The 18,082-nt window shown below is 45.2% G+C and overlaps 1 protein-coding gene across 4 annotated transcripts in view; it reads right to left on the bottom strand.

Annotated features, from left to right (window-relative positions):
- Nucleotides 1-18,082, bottom strand: part of GSAP (gamma-secretase activating protein) — a 233,463-nt gene that overhangs the window by 148,664 nt on the left and 66,717 nt on the right. For all 4 annotated transcript variants that reach the window (XM_063926993.1, XM_063926992.1, XM_063926990.1 and 1 more), the window contains exons 4-6: nucleotides 16,722-16,791; nucleotides 13,459-13,512; nucleotides 342-430 (exon numbers count right to left, since the gene is read on the bottom strand). In XM_063926993.1, coding sequence (XP_063783063.1) covers nucleotides 342-430; nucleotides 13,459-13,512; nucleotides 16,722-16,791 — 213 coding nt within the window. The remainder of the gene's footprint in view (nucleotides 1-341; nucleotides 431-13,458; nucleotides 13,513-16,721; nucleotides 16,792-18,082) is intronic.

The raw sequence follows: 18,082 nt of genomic DNA, 5'->3' as shown, positions 1-18,082 counted from the left end.
TTTTAATAATGGACAGTGGAAAAATTATATAAAAAACAAGTAGTTTTCACAAAATTAAAGCCTCTACAATAGACAATATAGTTCTTGCAAACAGTTGCTCTTTAAATTGGAGTACTGACAAACACTGCTTTGCAAAACACCAAGGAATGCAATGGTATTTATGCTAGAACAAAACCTACAAACTAGAAGTAGACAGATTTAATATAAGGTTCTCATCTTCATTTATATAGGATTTTGAATTTTGGATAAGGGATACTCAACCTGTATCAAATTTAAAAAAAAACAAACCCAGAAAGATTAAGAGCAGATAAAACTATAGAAAGCCAATTTGGAAGCCTTACCTGTACTCTAAGGCTGCTGTCAACAGCTTTGAGAACTCTCACGTTGTTGGTGGGTTTTATTTCAATAATAAGAGCCAAATATCTGGAAACTTTAAAATCACAAACAATTATATAATAACAATGATAATAGATTACAGTTTGCACTTACTAAGGTGCATACACACTTGCAGAGAAAACGAGCGATGTCGCTCATTTTCACCCTTCCTGAGCGACGTCGCTCATTTTCACCCTTCCTGAGCGACGGCACTCATTTCCTTGGCAAGTGTGTATGACGCCGCTGACCAGTGATGCAGGGCCCAGCACGGTTCGTTAATGATCCTTGCTGTCGGCCGTGCAGGCAGCTCAATCTGGACTGTCGTCCAAGAGCTGCCTGCACGGCCTGGCCATTGCGTAACGTCACTGAGCGATATGAACGTCATATCAGTCGGTGTGTATGCCTGGCCGCCGACCGCCCATAGAGCACGTCACTAAGTGTGTACCCACCTTTAGTCTTATGGGGGGGTACACACGTACCGATGTGTACAGAGGTGTGTGCTGAGCGATCTAGCACAGAACGCTCAGCACACAACTTTCCCCCCGTTCAGCACAGCGCAATGTATGCTGAGCAGGGGGGAGATGGGTACAGTACGTTCACTTCACTCAGCGGTGATCTAACTAGATTTGGCATGCATGCAGACCAATCTAGAGTCAGAGATAGCAACACGCGGGGCCGCGCATCGCTCTGGGGCATACACACGGAGAGATGTGTGCTTCATTTCTAAGCAATCTAGTCAGATTGCTTAGAATTTAAGCACACATCGCTACGTGTGTACCCCCCTTAACTCCTTCAAATTATAATCCATATTTGTCAAAATATTGAAAGTTTATTTAGTCCCTAAAAGTAATGTTGCATAAACATGTACGGCATCCATATGAATCCTTAGGAATGAAGCCTGAAAAACACATTCCTCCCCTCACCAACCATGTCATAAACCAATTATCATTTGGTTTAAATCCAAATGCAGTGTTCACACTAGGATTTTAAAATCAATTGATGTCAGATGCAAAAAAAATCCAGGGGAAGAAATCTCAGTACTACATTAGATTGCCTTCCCCAGCATTTGAAATTGCAGTATCGGGAACCCCAAAACAAGTATTATGTTCTAATAAAATTGTAACATTGTAGCAACTATAATTATCCATATATGTGGTTAATTTTAAAGGAATATCTCAATAGCACATCAGAAAGGTGCACTTAGAATATAGATATTCTGAACACATCAATGACTGCTTGAAAAAAAAGTAAATCAGAAACACTAAACATGCAGTTATATTTGTTAATGCAAGAACAGTGTCATATAAGAATTATTAGCTGCCACAATTGGTTGTGCAGGTGAGTGAATAGAAGTAATCTGGGGCAGTGATTACAGCTTCCAGGACAGAAGAGCTGGAGAACAAGGATAAGTACACATGAACATTCATCTGTTTTATGGCTATTGCATCGCGGCTCACACAGCCACCGCTCTTATGAACTCTTTAGAAACTTTTATTACACTTTATAAAGGGAAGTTTCTTTGAAAGCTGGAATGACAAACATATTAATGGGGCAACAAGAATGTGTATGGAAATGTCATTTTCATGCATGTATGGGGCTGCAGGCTCCAACATTTCTTAACAAAGGGGTACTGATATAACAAAGGTCATTGAAATGTCATAAGACACATGTACAAAACACATGCTATAGTACATGAATAGTATGCATAAGCAAAAATAATAAACAGTCAATTATACACATACATACTGGAAATTAACAAATGCATACACAAACAAAAATTAATAATAGCTATTTTAGATAGACAATACAACTTTGTTCAGACAAAAGAAAATGGTGTAAAAACAAGAAAGAATAAATAAAAACAATATAAACAAGTTAAAATTATGATAAAATGTTAACAATACAAAAGTTAAATGGAATATGCTGGCGGTCATATGACTGGCATCGGCATCCTGATGCAGAGAATCTCAACAAAGTTCAGGAAAGTATGTTTACCTTTCCCTCTTACCCTCCATTCCTGCAGCCTAACACTAACCCCCCCACCCCCACAGCCTAACCCTAACAATCCCTTCCCTGCAGCCTAACCTTAACCCTCCTCGGGGGTGCCTAACCCCCCATCCCCATAGCCTAACTCTCCCCCGCAGCCTAAATCTAACCCCCGCCGGCTTACCAGAGAGGACTACCAGCAGAGATCGATCGGAATTCTTGCATTAAGGATACCGACACCAGCATTTCAATCAATGTCGGGATACCAGGGTCGCCATTCCGAGCAGTGATGAGAATCCGGCATCGGTATTCCGACTGGATCCCAGTTCAACCACTGGCATTACAATGATGGCAAACCACAGGGACCTATGTTGCATGCCTTGTTTTCTTTTTTTTTAATAGAATATTTTTTATTTCGAAGGAGAACAGTTTGTACACAGAAAATGCATAGCAGGAACATATCATGTACAGCATGACAGGGCAGTTCTGGCAAAACAACATTCACTTTCGGCATAACATCAAACCATGCCAATGTCAAAGGAGCGTGTATGTACACACGGTTACTTATATCAAATAAACTTGCATAATCCGTACATTTATGTAAACAAAAACCTCATTAGACTTTTTACCATTAGAACATTTACTAACAACCAACCGAAAAGAAAAACCCTCAAAGAAAAAACAGGGAAGAAGAGACACAAAAAGAAACTATCACTCTGAGCCTTACACTGTCTAACAGAGCACAAATCTAACCTCCCACTCAAAACACATCGGGTGAGAAGGAAGCATATAGCACAAAATTGCAAATTAGCGAATCAGGGGCCTGATAATGGGGGTAATTACAAGTTGATCGCAGCAGGAAATTTTTTAGCAGTTGGGCAAAACCATGTGCACTGCAGGTGTGGCAGATATAACATGTGCAGAAAGAGGATTTGGGTGGGTTATTTTATTTCTGTGCAGGGTAAATACTGGATGCTTTATTTTTACACTGCAAATTAGATTGCAGATTGAACACACCACACACAAATCTAACTCTCTCTGCACATGTTAAATCTGCCTCCCCTGCAGCGCACATGGTTTTGCCAAACTGCTAAAAAAAATCCTGCTGCGATCAACTTGGAATTACCCCCAATATCCCTACAACCATTATATCGCAGGATCTGGGAAGGAGTATATGGATTCCATCCATGGAGACCAAATTCTTTCAAATTTAGCAGAGGCATTATGTTTCATATAAATGTATCGTTCCTTAGAAACAGTATCGTTTACAAGGACTTTAAGAGCAGATATCGAAGGGCCATTGGGGGCCATCCATAGCCTTGCGATGCATACCTTCGCCAAGGCACATATATTGCGAGCATATAGGCCTTCTGGACTGGATACGAAACCAGAGCATCCCATCCCTAGAATACAAAATTGTGGGGTAAGCATGGCGTCCGCCACTCCCGTGTTCCCCAGAACTGACCTGACCCCCGACCAGAAGGCCCGCAGCAGCGGGCAGTCCCAAATGAGGTGCCAAAAAGTACCCACAGCCACCCCACATTTAGGGCAGTCACCCGATCGACCGCCCCCGAATCTAGCCAGTATAACCGGGGTCATATACGTTCTATGCAAAAGGAACTATTGTATTTGTTGATACCTAATGGATTTGGTAACCGTGCTCGGATTTTCTAAAGCAAGGGTCCAGTTCTCTTCAGTTATGGGGCCCAGATCCTCCTCCCATTTGCCACGGAGACGTGTCAAAGGGTCTATATGGAGTTTAGCGAGAAGATAACCATATGCAAGGGAAATCATCTCAACTCGACCCAACGTACTTACAAAGGTCTTAATGGGAAATGGAAGGATCTTAGGGGGAGAACTAGCGAATTGGGACAGTAGAGCATGTCTAAGTTCAAGGTATCTAAAAAAAATAAGAATTTACTTACCGATAATTCTATTTCTCGTTGTCCGTAGTGGATGCTGGGGACTCCGTCAGGACCATGGGGTTTAGCGGCTCCGCAGGAGACAGGGCACAATAATAAAAGCTTTAGGATCAGGTGGTGTGCACTGGCTCCTCCCCCTATGACCCTCCTCCAAGCCTCAGTTAGGATACTGTGCCCGGACGAGCGTGCATAATAAGGAAGGATATTGAATCCCGGGTAAGACTCATACCAGCCACACCAATCACACCGTACAACCTGTGATCTGAACCCAGTTAACAGTATGATAACAACGAAGGAGCCTCTGAAAAGATGGCTCACAACAAGAATAACCCGATTTTTGTAACAATAACTATGTACAAGTATTGCAGACAATCCGCACTTGGGATGGGCGCCCAGCATCCACTACGGACTACGAGAAATAGAATTATCGGTAAGTAAATTCTTATTTTCTCTAACGTCCTAAGTGGATGCTGGGGACTCCGTCAGGACCATGGGGATTATACCAAAGCTCCCAAACGGGCGGGAGAGTGCGGATGACTCTGCAGTACCGAATGAGAGAACTCCAGGTCCTCCTCAGTCAGGGTGTGCCCCTGACCAAGTAGCAGCTCGGCAAAGTTGTAAAGCCGAGACCCCTCGGGCAGCCGCCCAAGATGAGCCCACTTCCTTGTGGAATGGGCTTTTACTGATTTTGGCTGTGGCAAGCCTGCCACAGAATGTGCAAGCTGAATTGTACTACAAATCCAGTGAGCAATCGTCTGCTTAGAAGCAGGAACACCCATCTTGTTGGGTGCATACAGGCTAAACAGCGAGTCAGATTTTCTGACTCCAGTCGTCCTGGAAACATATATTTTCAGGGCCCTGACAACGTCAAGTAACTTGGAGTCCTCCAAGTCCCTAGTAGCCGCAGGTACCACAATAGGTTGGTTCATGTGAAAAACAGAAAACACCTTAAGGAGAAATTGAGGACGAGTCCTCAATTCTGCCCTGTCAGAATAAATTAAGTAAGGGCTTTTATATGATAAAGCCGCCCATTCTGACACACGCCTGGCTGAAGCCAGGGCTAATAGAATCTTCACCTTCCATGTGAAATATTTTAATTCCACAGTGGTGAGTGGATCCAACCAATGTGACTTTAGGAAACTCAAAACAACATTGAGATCCCAAGGTGCCACTGGGGGCACAAAAGGAGGCTGTATATGCAGTACCCCTTTTACAAACGTCTGAACTTCAGGCACTGAAGCCAGTTCTTTCTGGAAGAAATTCGACAGGGTCGAAATTTGAACCTTAATGGACCCTAATTTTAGGCCCATCGACAGTCCTGTTTTCAGGAAATGTAGGAAACGACCCAGTTGGAATTCCTCTGTAGGGACCTTCTTGGCCTCACACCACGCAACATATTTTCGCCCAATGCGGTGAAAAAGTTTTGCGATTACATCCTTCCTGGTTTCGACCAGGGTAGGGATGACTTCATCTGGAATGCCCTTTCAGGATCCGGCGTTCAACTGCCATGCCGTCAAACGCAGCCGCGGTAAGTCTTGGAACAGACAAGGCCCCTGCTGGAGCAGGTCCTCTCTTAAAGGTAGAGGCCACGGTTCTTCCGTGAGCATCTCTTGAAGTTCCGGGTACCAAGTCCTTCTTGACCCATCCGGAACCACGAGTATCGTTCTTACTCATCTCCTTCTTATGATTCTCAGTACTTTTGGTATGAGATGCATAGGAGGGAACACATACCCTGACTGGTACACCCACAGTGTTACCAGAGCGTCCACCGCTATCGCCTGAGGGTCCCTTGACCTGGCGCAATATTTGTCTAGTTTTTTGTTCAGGCGGGACGCCATCATGTCCACCTTTGGTTTTTCCCAACGGTTTACAATCATGTGGAAGACTTCCCGCTGAAGTCCCCACTCTCCCGGGTGGAGGTTATGCCTGCTGAGGAAGTCTGCTTCCCAGTTTTCCACTCCCGGAATTAACACTGCTGAGAGTGTTATCACATGATTTTTCGCCCAGCGAAGAATCCTTGCAGTTTCTGCCATTTCCCTCCTGCTTCATGTGCCGCCCTGTCTGTTTACGTGGGCGACTGCCGTGATGTTGTCCCACTGGATCAATACCGGCTGACCTTGAAGCAGAGGTCTTGCTAAGCTTAGAGCCTTGTAAATTGCCCTTAGCTCCAGTATATTTATGTGGAGAGAAGTCTCCAGACTTGATCACACTCCCTGGAAATTTTTTCCTTGTGTGACTGCTCCCCAGCCACTCAGGCTGGCATCCGTGGTCACCAGGACCCAGTCCTGAATGTCGAATCTGCGGCCCTTTCATAGATGAGCACTCTGCAGCCACCGCAGAAGAAAACACCCTTGTCCTTGGAGACAGGGTTATCCGCTGATGCATCTGAAGATGCGATCCGGACCATTTTCCCAGCAGATTCCACTGAAAGGTTCTTGCGTGAAATCTACCGAATGGGATCGCTTTGTAAGAAACCACCATTTTTCACAGGACCCTTGTGCAATGATGCACTGATACTTTTCCTGGTTTTAGGAGGTTCCTGACTAGCTCGGATAACTCCCTGGCCTTCTTCTCCGGGAGAAATCCTTTTCTGGACTGTGTCCAGAATCATTCCTAGGAACATTAGACGTGTCGTCGGAAAAGCTGCGATTTTGGAATATTTAGAAACCACTCGTGCTGTCGTAGAACTACTTGAGGTAGTGCTACTCCGACCGCCAACTGTTCTCTGGACCTTGCCCTTATCAGGAAAGCGTCCATATTTCTTTTAGGAAGAATCATCATTTCGGCCATTACCATGGTAAAGACCCGGGGTGCCGTGGACAATCCAAACGGCAGCGTCTGAACTGATAGTGACAGTTCTGTACCACGAACCTGAGATACCCTTGGTGAGAAGGGCAAAATTTGGACATGTAGGTAAGCGTCCCTGATATCCAGTGACACCATATCGTCCTGGTTCGCTATCACTGCTCTGAGTGACTCCATCTTGATTTGAACCCTTGTATGTAATTGTTCAAATCTTTTAGATCTCACCGAGCCGTTTGGCTTCAGTACCACAATATAGTGTGGAATAATACCCCTTCCCTTGTTGTAGGAGGGGTACTTTGATTATCACCTGCTGGGAATACAGCCTGTGAATTTTTTCCCAATACTGCCTCCCTGTCGGAGGGAGACGTTGGTAAAGCAGACTTCAGGAACTTGTGAGGGGAAGACGTCTCGAATTTCCAATGTACACCTGGGATACTACGTGTAGGATCCAGGAGTCCACTTGCGAGTGAGCCCACTGCGTGCTGAAACTCTTGAGATGACCCCCCACCGCACCTGAGTCCGCTTGTATGGCCCCAGCGTCATGCTGCGGACTTGGCAGAAGCTGTGGAGGACTTCTGTTCCTGGGAATGGGCTGCCTGCTGCAGTCTTCTTCCCTTTCCTCTAACCCTGGGCAGATATGACTGGCCTTTTGCCCGCCTGCCTTTATGGGTACGAAAGGACTGAGACTGAAAAGACTGTGTCCTTTTCTGCTGAGATGTGACTTGGGGTAACAAAAGTGGATTTTCCAGCTGTTGCCATGGCCACCAGGTCCGATGGACCGCCCCTTTATACGGCAATACTTCCATGTGCCGTCTGGAATCTGCATCACCTGACCACTGTCGTGTCTATAAACATCGTCTGGCAGATATGGACATCACATCTACTCTTGATGCCAGAATGCAAATATCCCTCTGCGCATCTCGCATATATAGAAATGCATCCTTAAAATGCTCTATAGTCAATAAAATATTGTTCCTGTCAAGGGTATCAATATTTTCAGTCAGGAAATCCGACCAAGCCCCGCCAGCGCTGCACATCCAGGCTGAGGCGATTGCTGGTCGTAGTATAACACCAGTATGTGTGTATATACTTTTTAGGATATTTTTCAGCTTCCTATCAGCTGGCTCCTTGAGGGCGGCCGTATCTGGAGACAGTAACGCCAGTTGTTTTTATAAGCGTGTGAGCGCCTTATCCACCCTAAGGTGTGTTTCCCAACTCGCCCTCACTTCTGGCGGGAAAGGGTATACCTCCAATAATTTTCTATCGGAGGAAACCCATGTATCATCACACACTTTAATTTATCTGATTCAGGAAAAACTACAAGTAGATTATTCCCACCCTACATAATACCCTTATTTGTGGTACTTGTAGTATCAGAAATATGTAACACCTCCTTCATTGCCCTTAACATGTAACGTGTGGCCCTAAAGGAAAATACGTTTGTTTCTTCACCGTCGACACTGAAGTCAGTGTCCGTGTCTGTGTCGACCCACTGAGGTAAATGGGCGTTTTTACAAGCCCCTGACGGTGTCTGAGACGCCTGGACAGGTACTAATTTGTTTGCCGGCCGTCTCATGTCGTCAACCGACCTTGCATCGTGTTGACATTATCACGTAATTCCTAAATAAGCCATCCATTCCGGTGTCGACTCCCTAGAGAGTGACATCACCAATACAGGCAATTTGCTCCGCCTCCTCACCAACATCGTCCTCCTACATGTCGACACACACGTACCGACACACAGCACACACACAGGGAATGCTCTGATAGAGGACAGGACCCCACTAGCCCTTTGGGGAGACAGAGGGAGAGTTTGCCAGCACACACCAAAAACGCTATAATTATACAGGGACAACCCCTTATACAAGTGTTTTCCCTTATAGCATTTTCACATATGTAATCATATCGCCAAATAAGTGCCCCCCCTCTCTGTTTTAACCCTGTTTCTGTAGTGCAGTGCAGGGGAGAGCCTGGGAGCCTTCCTCACAGCAGAGCTGAGCAGGAAAATGGCGCCGTGTGCTGAGGAGAATAGGCCCCGCCCCCTAAAACGGCGGGCTCTTCTCCCGGAGTTTGTGAGATCTGGCAGGGGTTAAATACATCCATATAGCCTCAAGGGCTATATGTGATGTATTTTAGCCATAACAAAGGTATAATACATTGCTGCCCAGGGCGCCCCCCCCAGCGCCCTGCACCCTCAGTGACTGCTGGTATGAAGTGTGCTGACAACAATGGCGCACAGCTGCAGTGCTGTGCGCTACCTTATGAAGACTGAAAGTCTTCTGCCGCCTGTTTCTGGACCTCTGGACCTCTTCAACTTCGGCATCTGCAAGGGGGGTCGGCGGCACGGCTCCGGGACGAACCCCAGGGTGAGACCTGTGTTCCGACTCCCTCTGGAGCTAATGGTGTCCAGTAGCCTAAGAAGCAAATCCATCCTGCACGCAGGTGAGTTTACTTCTCTCCCCTAAGTCCCTCGTAGCAGTGAGCCTGTTGCCAGCAGGACTCACTGAAAATAAAAAACCTAACTTAAACTTTTATTCTAAGCAGCTCAGGAGAGCCACCTAGATTGCACCCTTCTCGGCCGGGCACAAGAATCTAACGGAGGCTTGGAGGAGGGTCATAAGGGGAGGAGCCAGTGCACACCACCTGATCCTAAAGCTTTTATTATTGTGCCCTGTCTCCTGCGGAGCCGCTAAACCCCATGGTCCTGACGGAGTCCCCAGCATCCACTTAGGACGTTAGAGAAATAGGAGTTAGGTAAGTCAAACTCATCCTTTAATTGTTAGAAGGATTTTAGTGTAGTATCCGTATAGAGGTGAGTTATGGAAACCACTGATTTAGGGCCCCAAACCTCCCTCCCCTCGAGTGCATGCAGTTCAGGGAGCCATTTAGAGTACCAGAGGGGGGTGTCTGGGTCCAATCTGTCAAATTTCAAAAGGTCCCTTAGGGCCTGCCAAACCTTCACGGCCTGAAATAGAATTGGGGGAAGGAACCGGGCCATGCTCCCACTCAACAACACCTGCAGGGGAGATAGGGCAGGGAAGTAGCATTGAATAAACACCCAGTGTAGAGAAGTGACGCCAGCATCCTGCACCCATGCACTAATATGAGTCAGCTGAGCGGCATAATAGTACATTTGAAAATTAGGTAAAGCCAGACCACCGTCGCAGCGCAGCCTGGTGAGAGTATTCAGCTGTATTCTAGGACGTTTGTTAGCCCATATTAAAGAAGACAAGACACTATTCAGTTTCCTAAAGAAGGATGGATGAATGTACATAGGGGATTGAAGAATAATATACAGAATCTTAGGTAATATTATCATTTTAACAAGGCTGACCCTGCCAGATACAGTCAATGGAAGCTTACACCAAGTCCTAGATTTACGAGCAACCTGTTGCATGATCGGATCAAGATTCAAAGGTGTAAAGTCAGAGGGGTCATTGGTTATCGGAATCCCAAGATATTTAAATTTTGCTGTCCAACATAGCGGCAGGGAGATTTTAGGAACAACAGGGGGGGGCCTATCACAGGCATAATGTAGGATTTAGACCAGTTGATATGAAGGCCTGAATACGCACCGAACTCCTCGATCAATTGCAACAAAGTAGGCATAGACCTGGTGTAATCTTGCAAAAACAACAGCATGTCGTCAGCGTAAAGAGCTATCTTATCCTCCCGAGGGCCGGTATGGATTCCCACGATACCCGGGTGCGACCTTATCAGACAGGCCAAGGGCTCGATGGCCAGGGCAAACAAAGTGGGGGATAGAGGGCAGCCCTGCCTGGTTCCGCGAGACAGGCGGAATGAGGGAGAGATATAGCCGTTTACTGAGATCCTGGCAGTCAGGTGCTGGTAGAGTAGTTTAGTCCATTTTATAAAATTAGGTCCGAAGCCCATACAAGTCATGACTTCCCATAGATAAGCCCATTCAATACTGTCAAATGCCTTGGCGGCATCCAGCGAGACCACTGCCGAGTCGGAGGGAAAATCATGTGGGACTTGTAAGATGGTATATAATCTACGCAAGTTAATAGAAGTGGACATCCCCGGCATAAAGCCGGTCTGGTCAAGGTGGATAATAGAGGTAATTACAGTGTTAAGCCGAACTGCTAAAATTTTTGCCAGGATCTTAGCATCGGTGGGAATCAAAGAGATCGGTCTATAGGATTCCGGGGACCTAGGGTCCTTTCCGGGTTTCGGGATCACTATTATAATCGCCTCCGACATAGAGGGGGGAAGTTTATCATTAACAAATATATCAGAATACAAGGCGTGAAGCCTGAGACCAAAAAAATCAATATGGGTTTTATATACTTCAGAGGGGATGCCGTCACACCCCGGTGCCTTGCCATTGGGAGACAGACCAATAGCTGCCGTCACCTCCTCCAGTGTCAAAGGTGCCTCCAACACTTCAGAGGCCTCTGAAGAGAGTGTGGGTAAGGGAATATTTCCCAAATAATTGGAGAGATCTAATGCCGAACATACTAACTGTAAACTATAGACCTCAGCATAGTAAGAATGAAATAACTGCGCAATGTCCGGCTGGTGTCTACAAGGGAGCCATCACTACCGGACATCTGGGTAATCGTAGAGCCAGGGGGGTCGCAGTGTATCAGTAGAGCCAGCAGGCTACCAGGCCTGTCACCCTGCATATAAATATCAGTAGCCCGAAATAGAAGCGAGCGCAAATTTTTATCAGATAAATGAGCCAACCATGCTGACTGAGCCGCCAACCAGCGTGCTCTCAGTGCCGGGGTACCATCCACCAAGTAGCAGGATTCCAGGTCTCTGGCGTCACTCTCAAGGTCTCGCTCCCTCTCCCTGCAGGATAACTTATGAGCAGATATTCGTCTAATATACGTACCCCTTAAAAAGGCCTTAAATGAATCCCAGATCACTGTCCCCGGGGCCGACCCTACATTATCATTAAAATAACCCTCCCACTGAGCCACCTGGTCACAACAGTCGCCCATTTGTGTCAGCCAGGAAGGATGCAGTTTCCAATAAGATTGTCCCCTCTGGCTCTCCATAGCAAGAGTCAACATCAGAGGGGAGTGGTCAGAGATACCCCGGGCCTCGTACTGGACGTCAACTACCCTGGGGAGAAGAACGGGAGACAGTAGGATCAGGTCGATTCTGGAAAACGAGCCATGCGTGCCGAAGAAGCATGAAAACTGGCTAGCTGTAGGGTGCCGAGACCTCCACACATCCACCCACTGCAAGTTATTAAAAAAATCAGCAAATTTAGTAGGACCAGTACCCACCCCAGCAGCCTGCGGAGAGCGCCACCTGTCTAAAGCCAAATTCATAACATTATTAAAGTCACCCAAGCAGATCACCGGGGTACATGGAGAGGAGGCTATGAACGAAGCGGCCTGTTGTAACACATCATATGAAAAAGGGGGGGGGGGGACATAAACCGCCAGAATGTAATAGGGCTGGGAACTCAGTCAAGAAACACAAAACGACCATACTTGTCAGTCTTGACCGTCACTAGCTCAAAGTGTACCGACTTTCTTATCAAAACCGACACACCCCTGGAAGAGGAGGAATGAGAAGCATGATAGGCCCATCCCACCCAGGGTCTTCTAAGTGACAACAACCTATTCCCCTCCAAGTGAGTCTCGCAGAGACATGCAACATCCGGGCCATATTTCCGAAGTGTATTCAAAACTAAGGAGCGTTTTATCTTATTATTCAAACCTCGAATATTCCATGTCAGAAACTTCAAATTAGCCATAATCCAGGTAGGGTTCTATGTAGCACAGTAGGTAAACGTCCCAGCAAATATTCCTGGAAATCGTCAGTAAAGGCAAGAACAGTGCTTATCTTACATAATCCCTGAATCGCAATCCACAGTATCCAATGCATCAAATATACTTCCCACATCAAAAAAATAAACGCAAAAACAAATTCAAACACAAGAAAAATAACAAACTATAGAAAGAAAAAAACATGCAAAAGGAACAGCAACGAACTGTTTGCTGACATCCCCACCCCCTCCCCATACACCACCCCTAACTATGCCTTGTTTTCTTAACTGTAATTTGCCAAATGAAATATCTGCAGTGAAAGTTCAAAAATAATGATTTTCCAGAGTTTAAGAGGGGGTTTCAATGGCGGGCAAAGACAAACACCTGGCCTAATCCACATAGCAACAGTGGCACTTTACAGCAGCCCAAACTAACACAAAAACTGCTCTCAGCCTCATAGGGTAGGAAGCCCTTTTCTGCAAATTCTGGATTTGGACAGGTGGGCGAGGGGTGTGATATGCGGTACCGCTGCCAGCGTTTACAGCGATGGCATTCACACCTTTCACCTGCAAATGAATTTCCCCATTAAAGTAATTATAAAATATTAAAAAGGCGATTACCTGGTGAAAGAGCTCGACTCTGTGTTTCACACATTGGATTGCAGTAACTTAACGCTTTAGAGAAAAATAAAAAGGATAGGTCATGTTAAAAAAAAAAAAAAAAAAAAATATATGCCACCACATTTACAATGATTGATCATACAATGCATTTTATTAGATAACATATTATAATAATAATAATAAGGAGAAAAAAAACAAAGCAACCAATCAGGTATTTGGAGGATTATAGTTTAAGGTGCAGCTCAATGTAGAAAACAAAAAAGTTACTAAACGTCCCCCATCACCAGTGGTTTCTATGTGTAGCTGTTACTCCTGGGACTTCTCTGTTCAGCTTACAGGCTCGGATTTCCTCCATTGAAGATGAAGAAAGCCGTTGGGGCAGCTCGACTTATATGATGTGACCTGTCCAGGTAACACACTCCTGGAAGCAGTCGCATCACATGTGTTTATGCCAACACAAAACAGAAAAGGCTATAGAAGTAGCGCCAGTTCTCCCTACCACCTCCATTTTTATTCGTTACTATCAAGGGTTAGGGATGATCCCTGGACAGAAGAATAGGATGCTGGAACTCAGTGCAGCGCCCGCAATTCCAAATACTGATTATCCATACTGTCTGGAGAGCCCGTTTGAAGTTTTGTAGAGAGGTGGAGAGTCTGATAAGGAATGGGAGAGAATTCCAGAAGTAGGAAGCACCACAGCCAGAATCTTGGATGCGGGAATGGAAGAAAGTAATCAGTTGGCAGGAGAGACGGCATTCACTTTAGTAGCAAAGAGGGCGGGCGGGAGTGTTAAGGGAGATGAGGTCACTTATGTAAATGGAATGGGTGAGGGCTTTATAAGCCATTGTGAGAAGCTTGAAGTGGATTCTGAAAGGGAAGGGGAGCCAATGTAGGGCTTGTAGGAGAGGTAAGGTAGATTTTGTATGATTGGAGAGGAAGATGAGCCAAGCACCAGCATGGAGTACACATTGCAGTGGAGAAAGGCAGACGTCCGGGAGGCCAGATATGAGGAGGTTACAGCAGTCCCACCTGGAGATGGCCAGTGAGTGGATGAGGGTCTTAGTAGCATCTGCAGTGAGAAAGGGTCTGATCCTGGAGTTATTTTTGAAATGGAAACGCCAGGACTGTGACAGATACTGAATGTGTGGTTTGAAGGAGAGGGTCAAGGATAATTCCAAGACAGCACACTTGGGGGCTGGAGGAGATGGTTGTGCTGTCAATAGACAATGAAATTGTTGGAAGTGAGGTAATGCAGAAGGGTGGACAGATGATTAGCTCAGTCATAGACATGTTTAGTTTAAGAAAGCGCTGGAACATCCAGCAAGAGATATGGAAAGGGATAAGTGAAGACATGGAAGGAAAGAGGCAATGTCATGATGTATGTGGAGGGGGTAAGTCAAAAGAAACAGTAGGAGGAGCAATTTGCCTTGCACAGTATTTTTGTTTTTGGCTTAACGATGGAGACAGAATGTGTTAAATACTTACATATGCAATGAGATAAACGCATTCACCTTATTAAATCGCCAACTAACATGCTGAAGAACAGGTGATATCTTACATGCCCTCTGACTTACCTGCCTGAAAATGGGTTTCAGTTACAGTATGAACGTCACTAAGAAGTATCCCATTTTATTCACTCATAGGAATAGATTTACTAAAACTTCTAAAACAGAGAAGTGGTGATGTTACCCATAGCAGCCAACCAGATTCTATCATTTTCTAGAATGCAATAGAGCAGTGGTTCTCAAACTCGGTCCTCAGGACCCCACACAGTGCATGTTTTGCAGGTAACTCAGCAGGTGCACAGGTGTATTAATTACTCACTGACACATTTTAAAAGGTCCACAGATGGAGCTAATTATTTCACTTGTGATTCTGTCAGGAGACCTGCAAAACATGCACCGTGTGGGGTCCTGAGGACCGAGTTTGAGAACCTGTGCAATAGAGAAATGGTAGACTGATTGGTTGCTATAGGCAACACCTCCACTTGTCTGTTTTAGAAGCTTTAGTAAATCTACCGCAAATTCGTTTAGGTACTATTTATAAGGGCTTATTTTTAAATCACTTTTCAATGATCAGTTAACTGCTTATTTTACCCACAGAGTTACTCAACAACAAACTCAATAGTCCTTTACTGAACATGAGTGCAAGCTCAGATTAGCAGCAAAATATAGAGTTTTAAAAATGTAACCAAACAGTATCATCCCGAGACTACCCATGTTTCAGGCAGGAAAACACACAGTAAGGGAACATTTATGAAAAGTGGTGTACAGGTAACTGTGCAACAGGATGCTTTATGAAATCACTACAGAAGTGAGTGGGTTTCCTAAATTTCATCACTGGGATTCCGTCAATATACCAGCTGTCGGGATCCCGGCATTCACTAGACTGACACCGGAATCCCGATAGCCAGTGATATCCCGCCGGACGGAATCCCGACAATTCGCTCAGTATTCCCACTCTGTTGGTGGGTCCATGCCACCAACAGAGTGGGAATAGAACCTGCGGAGAGCGCAGCGAGACACTGGCCCCGATATGTGGCAAGCGTAGTGAACCCGCAAGGGGACTCGCTGACGGAATTCTGGCAGACGGGATGACGCTGTCGGTATACTGACAGCTGGCATCACGTCTGCCCTTTTTTCAGATTTATGCCTCATCACCATTACATTCAATGTAAACTGGATAAAATAGTAGTGACGCAGAGGTTATTGGAGATTTTCGGAGCAAGCCTAGGCTTTCACAGTCAGTGGAGTGATAGCAACTGAGGTCTGCTTAAGTCCATGCAAATGTACAAAAAACAAAACAAGACACTTGGGTGTCAGAGGACAGCTTACAGCATCAAAAATATCCACATCGACTTATACCATCTTTCTATGTGGAGTAGACAGTATTTAAAAAAACAAATAACACAGCTATAACCCATTGTACTACTATCTGTGTGTATATATGTATGCTCCTCTGCGGGTTGTTATTGCGTTGCACTTGAACTTTTATCTGTTGATTGTCATATGCTTGTTTCAAATTAATAAGCATATATTGCAAAAAAAAAAAAAAAAAATTGTATTAAGAAGAGGCATGTGGCGAATAGCAACAACAGCTTGTGCCACAGTACTTTGCTGTAGCAAGCATCACACTAGTATGCTGTTTCACAAAGCATTAACATCTAAATCAGTATTTCTCACAGCCATTCCTTAGAGAAGCTAAAACAGCGCGCAGGCCAGGACGCGATTTTACAAACTAAAAATTAGTCACAAACATCTTACCGAGTAGAGTTTTTTCATTGTTCACTGAACAGCTAACAATATTAACTTCCCTGTCGAAAGAATACAACATCTGTAAATGAAGAGGGAAAAACATTATAATACAAATCATTTGTTTTAGAAGATTTTGCTTTTGTATTTACACCAGTAAACAGAAATCCAAGGAGCACACACACACACCCACCCACCACTTCATCTGCACAATACAACAGAAGACAGCAATGCTTACATTTATTAACCACTCAACTGACAATTTCCCCCCCCAAAAAAACGCTCCGAAATCGTCAGGGGTTTTTTATGAGGTGTAGAACATGAAAAATAGAGAAATACAAATATTTGTATTTATTTACAATCCTCCCCCCCCAAAAAACATTGAAACATTGATCGGGAACATCACGACCATCTGTAACATCGCAACTTCAGTTTTTCGATCCCAGACAGCTGACGGGTACACGGGGTGGACGGGGGGGACTGGGGGTGGCTTGGGGGGTTTACACTTACCAGCAGCTGCTATTGTCTGCAGCCGCTGGAGAGGGGGATCCTGCCGTGCTGGCCGATCAGCAATGATCGGCAGCACGGCAGACACAGGGGAGGCAGAGGGACCTTCTGGTCCCTCTGACAACAGCAGAGGAGGGAAGTTTCTCTTCCGGGCCACTGCTAACACAGTTTATCAGACTGGTCGCATCCTGTGCGACCAGGTCAGATAGAGCACTTGCAGGCTTGGTCGCATCTGATGCAACCATGCCAGGAAGTGGTTAATATGGGTTTTCACAGAATAGTTTGGACAAGTAGGGTTTTAGACAGGAACAAACGCATAATACAAATATCTATCTTTATTACAGAAGAAACTGCTTGCAACTGATAGCATTGTGGTACTCTCATGTCTGTGGCAAATTGAGAGGTTTATGCTATGCCCTGTGGGATGCTTACATATGAAGGTTTTATGTGAATTGAGATTAGTAGCTTGGATGTTGCTTTGTGTACTTTACACTGGAAGTTATGCAGCCACGTTTGCATTGTTGAATGAAAGGTCTGGTATTCTTTATTGTTACAGATTATATATTGTCACACAAGGTGACTAGAAGGTGTGGGTGTTGGTTTTTCAGAATCAGCTTCAATTTTGTGTTATTAGGGTGCAATTACACACATCACAGATCATTATGGGAAAGCAAGATTGTTCATTTAACTGTGCACAACGATGGAGGTGCACTGTTACATTAGAGATGACGTGTCTGCGATGTGCTGCCACTACCAGAATTTCCATGAGGTTCCCGATGACACATAGCTACTGACTGGATGGCCGCCTTAAGACACTAATATTGCCAGATCAGCCCCACTGTCTACTGTTCCTTGGCCAGGTTTAA

The sequence above is a fragment of the Pseudophryne corroboree genome, chromosome 6 (genome assembly GCF_028390025.1).
Source record: "Pseudophryne corroboree isolate aPseCor3 chromosome 6, aPseCor3.hap2, whole genome shotgun sequence".
Taxonomy (NCBI): Eukaryota; Metazoa; Chordata; class Amphibia; order Anura; family Myobatrachidae; genus Pseudophryne; species Pseudophryne corroboree.
The sequence above is the reverse complement of the archived record's forward strand: the minus strand, read 5'-3'. Positions and strand labels throughout refer to the sequence as shown.